Here is a 13,668-nt window from a genome sequence, read left to right as displayed (position 1 = left end):
GTTTCAAGTTTGTTTTATCATTTAAATTACTTCCAAGTTTATTCAGACTGTTTCTTCACTTTAATTTAATCTCAGTTTATTATAGTTGCATTATTGTTTATAATTATAATTTTTGGTTACTGGTCTTGATGATGAATTCTAGATTCATGTTATTTTAAGGGTCATGTATGTGAATAGTGCTATGTCATAGGCTTCAGGTGCAGGCTGGAGATGTATCAGCACTTATTTACATGGAAATTGATTGTTACGTAGGTCAACCTCTATCTCTGGGCCTTGCCCCACTTCCTCCTGAGACTGCTCAGACTGAGAAGGACTTAAATCACCTATTTCCATCACCTGATTTTGCGATGCCTTCTCATTTCCCTCCTGAGGTGTCAATTTGGCTTACTATGGTTTATGAAAATTTTGTTTCACAGGTATGTAATGTTTTATCTTTTGCCTCTCTTTCCTATGAACCATCTCCTTCCTTACTACATGACCAATTTTCACACCCCTATGTGTCTTTTTTTCTCCCTCCCAGGTATTTTGGTAAATGCTAACCAATTTGTTTCAAAGTTTAAGTGATGGGATTAGCATGCCTTGGCCCTCATGGGTATCAAATCAATCTATTCTGACTTTCCTTTTTTAGATAAATGATTGTTAGGTTCTATTTTACCTGTTCCAGGGGGTGTGGTTCCTAAATCTCCTGTAAGTCTCGCTCATACCCAATTTTCTTGTATTTATCTTCGTCTCACAACTTTTTTTGTGGTGTCTCCACAATCCATCTCCTCTCTGAGGCTCTCCATCAAAATCCTGAGAGGTTTTCTGGTGGCATCTACTCCAACAAGCCAGTGACGAGAAACTTCTCACTGGCTTGTTTGTTACCTTCAGCTCTGACTTTGTGTATGTGGTTTCTCTGTTGTTGAGACCTTTTAAGTCATGATACAACTTTAACTCATGTCTGTCTATCAGCATCTTATTTTTAGGACTTGCATATAGTCCCATTTTTGTGGCATTACATATTTGACACAGTCCCTCAACCCTTGGAGTCATGAGCTGCATCAGTACAACAACAGTCTACCCTTCTACTCTTCTTTTTGGTTATGACATTTGTTATAGTTTCAAGTCCTTTCCCTTCATAACCTTTACCTGTTCCTCTTCCTTGTGGTGCCTCATTATCAGTGACTATTCAGCGGGTTCTGGTCAGGTGGGAACTTGACATGCTAATTTTTTCATTAATGGCATCATTTCATCAAAACTTAGTAGGTTCTTCAAGTTTTGTTGGAAGGGTTTGTGATCCCATTTCTTTCCTCATCTCCCATGTCTTCTTTATCCATTTTGTTCTCTCTGCCTCAAGATCCAGTGACTGCCCACAATTTATGAGTAGTAGTTCAGGACTTACTATTGCAGTAGGCCATCAAACCTGCTCTATATACTTTACCTGGTTTTTATTACAGGCTCTGTTGTTCCCTAGAAAACTGGAGACTGGTGACTTGTTATTAATTTGTACCACCTCAGTTTATTCATTCTGCTCCTGCATTTTTCATGGAGTGTTTTCTCTTCTTATAGTAGACGTTTTCTCTGGGTTTATGGATGACAAAGATGTATGTTACCAATACTTATCAACACATCCCTGTATCAGCACAGTCTTGTCCATATCTTTGGTTCATCGATCATGGGGTGGTTTGTCAATTTCATACCCTACTCTTTGGGCTGACTTCAGTCTCTTATGTTTTCTGTTGAGCAGTCAGAACTTTAGCTCACTAACTTCGTGCTCTGAGGAAATGGATTGTGAAGACACCACAAAAAAAGTTGTGAGACGAAGATAAATACAAGAAAATTGTAATTTACCACCCCCTTTTAGCTCCCTCAGTTTCTGCTTGTGAGGTTCTTTAGCTTTTTGGGATGTGGTCTTCAGTTAAGTCATTAGCCACCTTTGGTCATATACATATGTGGCCCCTTCACTGGGCTCTTTATATTTAGTGGAACCTTGCTTGTGGGATACTTTGGTTGTTCCTATTACCTTTCCTCATATCCTGTTGGACAAGGCCCATGTATTGATGGGTATAATGCTTCATTCTCATCTGGGTTTTCATCTGTCCATAGATGTATCCCTTTAGGCTAGGGTGCTTGGGACAACCACCAAGAGACTTCAGATTGTCTGTTGATAAGCATTCTTTGCATATCAACATCCTTAAGCTTCTTGCATTCTGATGGGCTTTGAATCATTTCCTCTCACCAGACATTATCTAGTGGTTATTCATTCCAGCAGTTCTGCAGTTGGTAGCACATATCAATCGTCAAGGGAGCATCTGGTCAGTATCTCTGTTTTTTTATATTGGGTTCACACACATTACATTCATTTCATTGTGTGTCATATTCTGGGTGCCTTCCCCTTGGTGTGGATTCCTGTACTTCATAAGGGGATCTCCCAGGGAAGGTTCTCATTTTACCTCCTTTGGGATCTTAACATCTACCCATGTGTTTGTCGTGTTTTGGAATCAATGAAGGGGAGGAGAGGATCCTGGTGGTTGAAGGGTCCAACCCTGACACACCACTTTGGCCTTGAATTCCTGTAGATGGGTGGCTTTGGGCTAGGCTCAACCAAATACCAGTGTTGGATGTTCTCACCAAGTGTTGGAGACATTGTATCTGATGCTGGTGTTTGGGTATATTGCTCATGAAACCCTGACATTGCTGTAGTGTCTTTGTTTGGCACTGTAGTGCATCCCCTCTTAGGGCTACTTGACAGTTGGGGCCAGTGGGCACTGAAATGTAACTTTTTTGTTATGAACATGTTTCTTCTTAACAAAATAAATAAAAATGAAATAATTGAAAATGCAGATCATTGGAAAATGACTACACATGGATGACTGTTGTATAGTCACCATTACAGCCAGATTCTACACCTAAATTTCTGATTCTTCATTCCTTATCTGAGAAATTTTTGGGGCAGATGTCTCCATTTTTCATTCAGAAGGGATTAGAGGGACTTGCTGTAATTAAGTTGCATTCTGGAGAGTTTTGTAAAAACATCTTTACTACAGCATACCAAAATCCTTGAAATCAAAAGCCATTGAGGTTACACCCCATGTGACTTTGAATTCTTCCAGAGGAGTTATAGTTGAGAGGGATTTAAAGAAAGTTCCTGAGTGAGAAATACTTACTGGTTTCTCTAGCCGAGGCATTACTATAGTACACCGAATCTTCACCCATAAAGATGGAATTATGGATCCTACCAATATTATGATATTAATGTTTACATCACCATATCATCCTACCACTGTCAAAGCAGGTTATCTGAACTGCAAGATACAGCCTTACATTCCTAACCCTCTCAGATGTTTCCAGTGTCAGTGGTTTGATCACTCAGGAACATCATGTCGTGGTTCTTTGGTATGTGGTCGTTGTGGTGGTAAAGGTCATGATGTTTATAAGTGCAACCTGGAACCACACTGTGTTAACTGTAGTGGCCCACATCATTCTTACTCTATTGCTTGCTCTAAATGGGTAGAAGAGAAAGAGGTGCAATGTTTAAAGACTGTTAATAATATCACCTACTCAGAGGCTCAGAAAGTATTGTCCTCAACTCTGTCTTTGGCATGTGCTACTGCACTCCATTCCACTCCCACAGTGGGAGTGTAGACAGATCTTTCCATACCTCCAATGGAGTCGTTTGCAAAACATCTTGAGAATCCTGTTCACTCCATAAACTTGAATCTTTGTCTATAGACAGAGACCTGCCTGCCCAACTCAGGGCATGATCCATGGAGGTTGATAAATCTTCATCCAGTGAAGAAAGAAACATAGTTGCAAACATAAGATCTCCCCACCACATTCTCCTCCACATAAATAATAGCCACTCTGATCCAGTGCAACTGTGGAGATTTTCAATCAAATTTAGATGATGTTAAGGATTTGATTGATTCTTACCATCCCATAAGCCTCTCTTTACAGGAAACGTTTCTGATACGGTCACCCTTTAGCAATTTTCCTTGTATAGAAGTGACAGGCCATGTGATGGATGAGTGCATGATGGGGTGGCATTGCTGGTTGATCAGTGTGTGCCCAACTTGTCCTTATCACTTGATACCCCCTTGGAGGCTGTAGCCATCCGTGTTTCCTTGGGCCATGCCATCACTATTTGTTCTCTCTACCTGCCTTGTGAAGAGATCTATAATCAGTCAGATCTTGATGTCCTCATTGAGCAGTTCCCATCCCCATTTTTACTCCTGGGGGATTTTAATGGACATAATTTCCTTTGGGGTGGTAGTAGTATTGATAGGAGAGATCATGCTGTAGAGCAGGGGTTCCCAACCTTTTTGCATTCGCGACTTGTAAATGTAATTGATGAAATAAAATTAATGTTACCCCAAGCTACTTCTAACAAGGCTAGGCGACTCCCCTGCCAAGGCTTCGCGACCCCTCTGGGGGTCACGACCCACCGGTTGGGAACCCCTGCTGTAGAGCATATGGTCTTGGACCACAACCAGTCTGTCTGCAATACTGGTTCTTATACTTATTTTCATGCACCTAGTCAGACTTTTACTGCTATAGATCTTTCTGTCTACTCCCCTTCATCTTTCACTTACTTTTCTTGGAGAGTCAGTGGTAATCCATGGGGAAGTGATCATTTTTCCCATCATTTTGAGAGAAACTGGCCGTAGTAGTTTTTAATTCGTAAATTAGACCTTTTTTATGATTCCTTTTTGAAGTACAACTAATTCGATATGAAATAAGAAAATGGCTGTAATGTCAAATAACTCAAAACCAGGACTGGAAAGGCAACTTCAGGTGACTAACGATGGTGTTTGAACTTGCCCGTTAGTCATACTGGCAAGTTATGATAATTACAATTATACAACAGAAAGTATTTTACATTTTCTATTGCTTTACTTTCTGAATGTGGCTGTAACATCATGTAATTCAAACCAGGACTGGAAAGGTCAACTTCAGGTGACTAGCACTGGTGTTTGTACTTACCTGTAAGTCACCCTTGCAAGTTATGACCATTCAACTTATGCTACAGAATGTCATTTAAAACTAGTATTACTGTAATTCATCTCTGACTGCTATACACTACTTATAGAAATTGGATTTCATGCTGTTTAAGTTTTACTTTAAAAAATTCAATTTTGTCTTGTTTTATCTTGATTCTCTTTTACAAATTTTAATACTTTCACTTGTAACTTTTTACCAGGTGTGTGGTGCAGATAGCCTAGTTGCTTTGCACCATAAAATGCCAAACCCACCCTACCAGGTGCTTTCAGTCTTGTAGCAGATTGTCTTTCTGCTCTAACAACATTTATCCAATAGAGTTACATTTAGACCTTCTATTATTCTGATGGCTTTGTGATCTCTGTAGTTTCTACATGTAAATGCATTTGCCACAGCCATCAGTCACAACTTTTTTTTTTTTTTTGTAACTCATCCTTGGACTTTAGTGGTCAATGGCTTAGCCAGGATTGGCCCCATAAATTCCTTTATATTTATTCTTCTGTCATCTATATCAATCTACGTTACATCTTTCTGATTGCTTCCTGTTGACTAGTTCAACAATAGTTTTCACACTTCCACCAACTGCAAATTTTCCCTTCATTTCACTTCACTTCTCTTTCTCTTGTCTTCCTCTCTTCTTAATCAACCTTGGTAACTGATTATACATTCCACCATTCATGTTTTTCATCTTTACACCTGGCTTTTATCCAGAGGTGACAAGGTTTCTCCTGTTAAATAGCATTCCTTTTGACTCATTTTGTATGTCCTTCTTCAGAGATGTATCAGTGTAAATGGAAGATGTTCCACAGTTTGTCTACTACTTGGAGATTTCCCAGTGACTGACCTGCTGTCACTTGTCTGGTTGTGTTTCTACATGTCTATTCAACCAAGGGTCTTCAATCATGGGTTATCAGGCTGCCTTATTCCATACCTTTGTTTTCCCAATACTGTCAAGTTTTTGCTTTTCCTGTCCTTACCATATTAATATGTTCTTTCTGAATTTGTTATTATTCCAAACAACCTAGTGTTCCAGACTAAGATATTAATTTGACTTTCTATTCCCTTAGCTTACCTTCATTTGAATCTGTTCCTCATGCCCTGTTTCCCCATTTCCTTAAAACATATTTCCTTCACCTATTAGCCAATGGATGTTGAAGGTCTGATTTGTTTGCCATTGATGTTTCATATATGATCTACCAACACATCTGTCTTCTTTATCTGAATTGTTACCTCCTCCCAGAGATGTAGGCAGTTTGGGAGGGTAACTCCTTTTTGCATATTTCCCTTCCTTCTATTTTCCATGTCTACCCTTGTCCTGATCCAGACAGTCTTCTGTGTCCAGTCTGTACTCTTCATTGCTACATTGCCTGCATGATTTCCTTCTGTGGTACCTGTTCCTGACTCTTTTATCTCTTAGCAATCTTCCACATTTGGCCATTCTTCAAGCTTCAGTGAGACTTTGACTGGGTAAGTCTTTGTTCATTCATTTTTTTCTTTTCAGGGGCTCTTGCTTCATTTATTCTTTATATGGATCACCCACTGTGGTGCCTGACCACTCATTCTTCAATAGAAATCTGCACTGTACAGCCATATGGACTTTTGCTTTAATTTCCATGGCTTTGCAGTACTCACTGTTGAGATGGGTTGTTCCACAAAATAGCTTGCAGTTGAATAATCTTGTGATGTGATTGCTCCATAAACATACCTCTTTCATACAGTGCAACCAATGAACTGCATGTGTAAAGCAGAAGGGGATAGTTGCCCATCCCTGCCATACTTTGTACTGAATAAATTGGTATGGTCTGCTTTTCACAATAAGGTTTCCTTGTCACCCATTGGACTGTGTCAGGTGATGACATTCCTTCAGTCTCTCCAACTTGTTCTCACCCCCTTTCTTCTAGTGGAATATGGGAGTTTTTACCACTTTCTAGTTCCAAGTTGCTGGGGTGGTCAACTGTGGAGGCACCCTTGTGAATGGGTTACACATAAAAATGGCTTTAATCTCTGAGTGAAAAATAAGGACACTGGTGTTCTTTGAGTGTAGGTGATGACATGACATTTGTCACCAAGTGTTATACAATCATTAAGGAGTTAGACATCAAGTTGCAGTTTATCTCTTCAATTGGAAGCCCTTGTCCTACCCTGTTGTGGATATGTTGGTACCCTGTAGCTGGGTTTTGGATTCAGAGTAGAACCAATCAACATTACTCTTTACACATTTATGGTTGTTTACATTTCTCCCTTGATTATACTTTGTGTTGTGGGTTACAGTGGCTCAGTCCATTTTGCTATCTCTCATGTATCTTATTCCAAGAATGTTACTGTTTTTTGGGTCAGTTTCTTGGATTAATATATCAGAGCTAACACATGTGGTTTTGTATTCCTTCTGGTCTTTTGAACCTGAGGTAAAGATGGTATGATCCTCATTCTATCTCCACATGGATGTTGTCTCCCAGCAGCATGAATTTTGGATGTAGTTGACTTATCAAGTATGGCCTATTATGTCCTATTCACTCTACACCTGGGAGCACATCCACTGCTTTACCCGCTTCATTACTTTCTGGGATTCATTTACATATATATTTCAGGGTTCAGTTCACTATCCTGTCTCAGTTCTCTGTCTTTTGGATGTGATTTTTTTTTCTGCCCTTATCTACTACACACTTCTTCATAGATGGTAGAAGAGTATACCTTTTCAGAAGTGTTGCAGTTCCTCTCATCTTTGGACCTGACTCTCGTTTCCAGGGGTATCTTTTCGATGCTTTCAGGGGATACTTTTGTCCTTTGCTCCACTTAATCAGTGTGGGATTCTAGCTAATATTTTGAGGAAGGGAAATATTGTATGGAAAGCTATAATTTTCCTATACTGAAAATGTATTTCTGATGAGCACTTCTTTCCACTCCTACTTCCTACCTTTTTTTCCCACTTTCATCTGGTGCTTATGTTTTCTGCCAAACTTCGAAGTGATAGTTTAGTAGAGGCTTATAAAGGAAGTCGCATGCATCACATATGTCTCACTACTATTGGTGGTGGAGTAATGTATGAGAGACTTGTTGGAATCATTTGATTCTGATAAGGGGGAGCAAAAAACTTGTCATAGGTAAAGAAAATGTTTGCATATAGAGGGTAGCACTGACAGAACAAATTTTCATTAGGGGAGAATTATAACTTCAGTTGTTTTTTTGGAAGTTGAAAATATATAGTTTTTATCATCAGTATATTTCTGAATTAGATAATACAAAACATATCCACCTATTGGTTATTCATAATGATCTTTATTACTTCAGAGGTATCTGAAGGCATGAGAACTTTTCATGCATTATAGAATATTTAACAAAAATAGAATAGAGATACTACATGAAAACACTTCTTAAATGTTTGAAATTCATATTGTATTCACAGTACCATTATGCTCAAGCAAATTTTTTTTTTAGTTCTAACATTTTTTCATGTTTTCCTCTTTCTCACTTTATGTTGGGTAGATAAGTGGTTCGTAATCCATGGTCTGTTAAGTTTACTGTTAATTTTATTGAATATAATCTTTGCAACAATACTTATTTTGAGATAAGTAGAAAATAAAGTATCAAAATAGTTCTCTTCATACTTGATCAAAAGATCATGCATTATTTTGTAAAATTAGTGTAAATAAAATTTCTAGAAGAAAATCAGTAATTATTCCAGAAGATCTAGAACATCTTAAAAATGCACCACACAGAAATCATTGATTGACATATGAATAGATCACCATGTAATTTCAGATATAAATCTACAGTAAGAGGAAACAACTACAACTTTAGTTTCAAAGCACTAAAGAAAAAGATAAATCATTCAAAGTATCTGTTTTTATCTCCAAAATTTGTAGTATTCTGTCTGGTGTATCAATAAGAGAAATACATTTCTGAGTAAAAGCTGTTTCTGGTCAAGACTAAATATTATTAACTAGCTGAAGCACCCATCCTCTAGATGGAAGCTATGTGAATTCATAACTAATGAAGGGTTATTGTAGAATATGAAAAGTTGCTTTGTAATTATACAAAATGCCCATAAAAACTGCAAATTTGTATGCATATCCCCATATGGACTCCATGAATCTCCATATCAGATTTGGTGTAGATTCATCCACAGGAGGTGAGGTAGTGGTAAAAAATGCCCTTAAAAACCACAAATTGCAAAACTGAAAAATTTGTGTGTACCCTTCAGTGAACCTTCATGCCAAGTATGTGGAAGATCTATCTATATCCTGGAAACAAGTTACACAGATACAGTATTATTTTACTTATGTAAATTTCTTTGATCATGGCAGATTAACACAGAATATTATGTTATCTAAATGAAATTACTGTAGCATCATGAATAGTTGATGTATGGAATTGAGTTTAATTTATTTGAAAATTTAATAATTTTTATATCACAGGTACTGGAATGGCATATGCATTTGTGGACTATGATGACTGTAGAGATGCCAAGGTAAGTCACCTGTATATGCTATTACTTCATCTCAAATATAAATGGAGTGGGATATTGGTGTGAAATAAATACTTTTGCTTCTGGTTTGACACTTAAATAGACTCCAGTTGGTCAGTATTGAATGTGATTAACACATGGAGAATGTATATAAAGACACATGCACAAATCACTTATTTAGTTTTTGTTACACTGCACTACAGACTTAGCTTCCTTATGAAGTAACATAACAAACACTGTATTAGGCCCACTACTGGCCCATTTATTCTTATCTAAATATAAATACTCTGAATTTGGATAGTGTTATTATTTATCATTGTATTGGTTGCACAATCACCTATTGTTTATACAGACAGACAAGCCCAGAGGTAACTTTGTGTGACCCTGTTGGCTTCTGACTCCCATACTTTAATTTTCCTAGAGTAGTGTTACTACAAACACCCTAATGCAGCATTTTTAAACTGTATTGCTGTCTGTAAATATCAGATATTTATAATAAGTCAGTGTTTTAAAGTTAAATTATAAAAGCAGATATTATCAGCAAATTCTGACTAACAAGAGTTTTAATTGGTTTTGACCTAACTTGCATTTCAAGAACTAGTTTCTGCATGACATGAAACAGCAGTAGGTTCTGCCATATTGATTGGTGTTCAGTAGGACACTGTGGACATCGTAGTTTATCCATCAAAACTGTTTTGTTGATAGAAAAACAGTCAATAAAAATTTACCTTTTCTTCAGTTTTGAAAATGAAGAACTGAGATACAACATTATCCTGCTAACAGCTTAAGTGAAGTATTTAATAGATACTATTTACAGCCCTTGTAAATTTTTCAAATGTGAAAAACTGCTGTTGATGGGAGTTAAGGGGATGAGGTTTAGGCTTTGAACATTTAAAAAAAAATTGTGTCATTGAATATTGAAACGAAACTGCTTACCATGACAAATAAATATTTCAAGAACATTTTTCAGAAAAAATTGTATAGTTTTAAACATAAAAGTTTAATATTAGATAATCTCTCAGTCCAGACTTATGATATATAGTAGATCCTGGTATTTAAGACCACCCCTTCTGCAGAGCAATAGTGGTCTTAAACAGCAGGTGGTCTGTTATTGCAGGAGCCCATTTTTTGCATGTTTTTTTTATTTGTACATATTTTGAAGTTAACAAAGAAAACAAAGAAAGGCTTTTCATTTGTTTCTTCTTATATTTTTTTTCTTAGTAAAAAAAACAACAAAACAAAACAAACTAACAGCAATATGTACAAAAACAATTTTACAATACATGTAGACTCTATTAACTTTATTTACAGTTTGAAAAAGTCCTGAATGCACAACTGTTTTTTTCTGGTCTGCTGAGCCAACACGGTCACTGACTTCCATCCACTCTGAACAATATTCAAAAGTTCTGCGTTGTTCTGGGCCACTGCGCACTTTCGAAGATACTCCAGGCATCTAGCCATCTCCTTGTCTGGAACAAAGTCGTCTCCAGTTTCCTGGTCTTGTTGCTCCTCCTCTGGCTCCTGGTGCTCACCAGCAGCTGCTTCATCGAGCTCCTTCTGCCAGTTGTCTCCAAACTGGACGGTGCTGACTACGTCACTGTCGCAGTCGGTGAACTCCTCCCAGGATGTACCACCCAGGACACGCTCAAAGTCTGGATCTGCTGTGGGTAGCTCCAGTTGTGGTGTGTCCTCTGTGGCTGGAGCAAAAGCTACCAAACCACACTTCCGAAAACAGTTGATCACTGTCTCAGCGGTAACACAATCCCATGCTTGTTTATACCAGTACACCATGTCCAGAATGTTCACAGATTGCACGATGTCTGTTGCAAGGTCTGTTTCATTCATTTGGAACAGCACATGCCTCACAAGCCGCTTCCTGTAATGCGCCTTGAAAGCACGGATGATTCCTGCGTCGCATGGCTGTAGCTTTGATGTCGTGTTCGGAGGCAGGAAATGCAGCTTGACATTTGACGGGGTGAGCGGGGCAGTTGTCCACAAGCATAAGGATTTTCCTCTTCTGCAGCTTCATTTTATTGTTGATAGTTGTGAGCCAATCCCTGAAGATAGTGCTGGTCATCCACGCCTTCTTATTGTGTTTATATATTACGGGAAGCGATGATGTTGGCAGGCTGCCAAAACAGCGGGGCTTGGCAGATTTCCCGATCACTAATGGGGTCAGCTTCTCGCCGGAGGCACTGCACGCGAGTAAAATGGTGAGCCGCTCCTTGGAATTTTGGCCCCCACTGCAAGTGTCCCCCATCTTGACAAGTGAACGGGTGGGTAGGGCTCTATAGAACAGCCCCGTCTCATCTGCGTTGAAGATATCCTTCAACTCGTAGCCCTCGGTAATAGCTGCCAGGCGCTTGTTCCAGTCATCGACTGCTGCAGGATTCACGTCTGCTGCTTCTCCATTCAACACTTTCATGGACAGATTGTTGAGTTTTTGGAAAGCCTCTAGCCAGCCTGTAATATAGAAAACAAAACACGCGTTAAAATTTGCGAAAGTAACTTAAACTTATTCAAGTCAAGTAAAACAAAAGTGAATGCATATTAAAACATTTTGGGTTATCAAGCTGGAAATTTATAGGCCTAAATAATTACCATTGGAGGCAGTGAAGTCATTCAGATTCATTTCTGTGGCTTTCATCAGTGCATATTCCTTCAAGGCTACGCCAGTGACAGGGTGGTTTTTGGCACGTGGCACAAAACCAGTCCCACACTCTTTCGTTCAGCTCCGTGTAGACTGTTTTCAGTGCTTTCTGATATATTTGGTCAGTGTTAGCACCATTTTGCCACAGTGACATTATTTTTTCTTTGTCATTTACTATGCTCTGTATTTGTGTCTTTCCAACGTTCATGGATTCTGCAATTTTTCTGCAGCTTTTGCCGCCTTCAAACAACTTTACAACTTTCACACGATCTTCTAGTGAAAGCACTTTGCGTTTTCGACAATCAGCCATGACTTCAGAATGAAGATAAAGACGTTTTGAATATGTGTAGAGCAAAAGAATCAAATTGAAACTGATTTTTAATAAATATATGCCTCCTATTTATACCTTAACCGAACTGCTCATTTTTGGTATGATTTGGTCTACTAATCTACTAATTGAATGCGACATGTTTGTTCAGCAATTATCAATGAAAAGCTGGCGTGTGGTGTGGTTTTGTTTGTTTAGCAATATTTTACATCAGTACATTGGACAAGACTGTCAATTATCAGACGTGAGGTATTATGAAATGACCGTTAAGACCAGCATTTAAGCGACCAAACGACCGGTTTTTGATCACACATGGGCGGTCTCTGGTCGCGTCCAGCGGGTGGTCGGTCACTACGGGGAAAATAACATTGAAAGCCGTCTGTTGGCAGAAATATGGTCGGAAACACCGGGTGGTCGGCGACAGCATGAGGGTCGTCCAAACCAGGATCTACTGTATAACAGGTTTGCAAGTTTAACATTCTGCTATTAGTTACAAATTTTCACTTGTATTATACTGCATTAAGCATTTCCAAACCAGATGTTGCTAATATTCCTTAATATGTTCATCACATTAGACATATATAACCAAATTTTATGAAATAGTGCAAAATAGTATCAGTTTTTAGCTTTTAATAGAAAAATTTGTATAGTTTGATTTAGTTGTTCATCATTTTTAAGTTGTTAAACCTCCAGAATTTTATTACATAAAACTTTTGTAAAACAATAGCATTAAAAATACTTTTGTTTTTTTAATTTTCATTGTAGATTAGAGAGTATCATTTGATTTATATATCTAGGTAGTTTTAACCCACATTGTAGTCATTTTTACATTCCATTTGTTACTTTTTTGCTGAATGCACTACCTACTTCTCACTATAAGTCATAAACAAATTGCAAAAAATGAAAATAATTAATTGGTAATCTAGGACATGACTTTTCAACTTGCCACCAATACAATTTTTAGATGAGGTAGAATATTTTTGCAAACAGTATTCCTGGTTAAGGACAAGTTATATCTAATAAATGTGTTTTTTTAATAAATGAGAAATCGTCAGTATATTTTGTTACCACCTGCTGTATATGCTAAACCCTACAACTTACCTGATATTACAGAAGGAAATTCTGTTGCTTTCAAACACATATAGTAACATAGAAACAATTTCAGGTTTAAAAGGAATATTTAAAAGAACTGAAGAAAGTATATCAGATTTGTTTATCCCAAGTCTTTTAAGCTTCAAATCAGATTTT

General features: G+C 37.9%; 1 protein-coding gene across 8 annotated transcripts in view; it reads left to right on the top strand.

The window, feature by feature from the left end:
* LOC143235031 (uncharacterized) overlaps positions 1-13,668 on the top strand; it is a 60,159-nt gene that overhangs the window by 15,376 nt on the left and 31,115 nt on the right. For 4 of the 8 annotated variants that reach the window (XM_076472767.1, XM_076472774.1, XM_076472775.1 and 1 more), the window contains one exon: positions 9,393-9,445. In XM_076472767.1, the coding sequence (XP_076328882.1) occupies positions 9,393-9,445 (53 nt within the window). Of the gene's footprint in view, positions 1-9,392; positions 9,446-11,424; positions 12,883-13,668 lie in introns of those variants that run through there. The other 4 variants (XM_076472771.1, XM_076472768.1, XM_076472772.1 and 1 more) reach the window with 2 other exon arrangements.

Source organism: Tachypleus tridentatus, chromosome 12 (genome assembly GCF_004210375.1).
Source record: "Tachypleus tridentatus isolate NWPU-2018 chromosome 12, ASM421037v1, whole genome shotgun sequence".
NCBI classification, from domain to species: Eukaryota; Metazoa; Arthropoda; class Merostomata; order Xiphosura; family Limulidae; genus Tachypleus; species Tachypleus tridentatus.
This window is presented reverse-complemented; position numbering and strand designations above follow the sequence as displayed.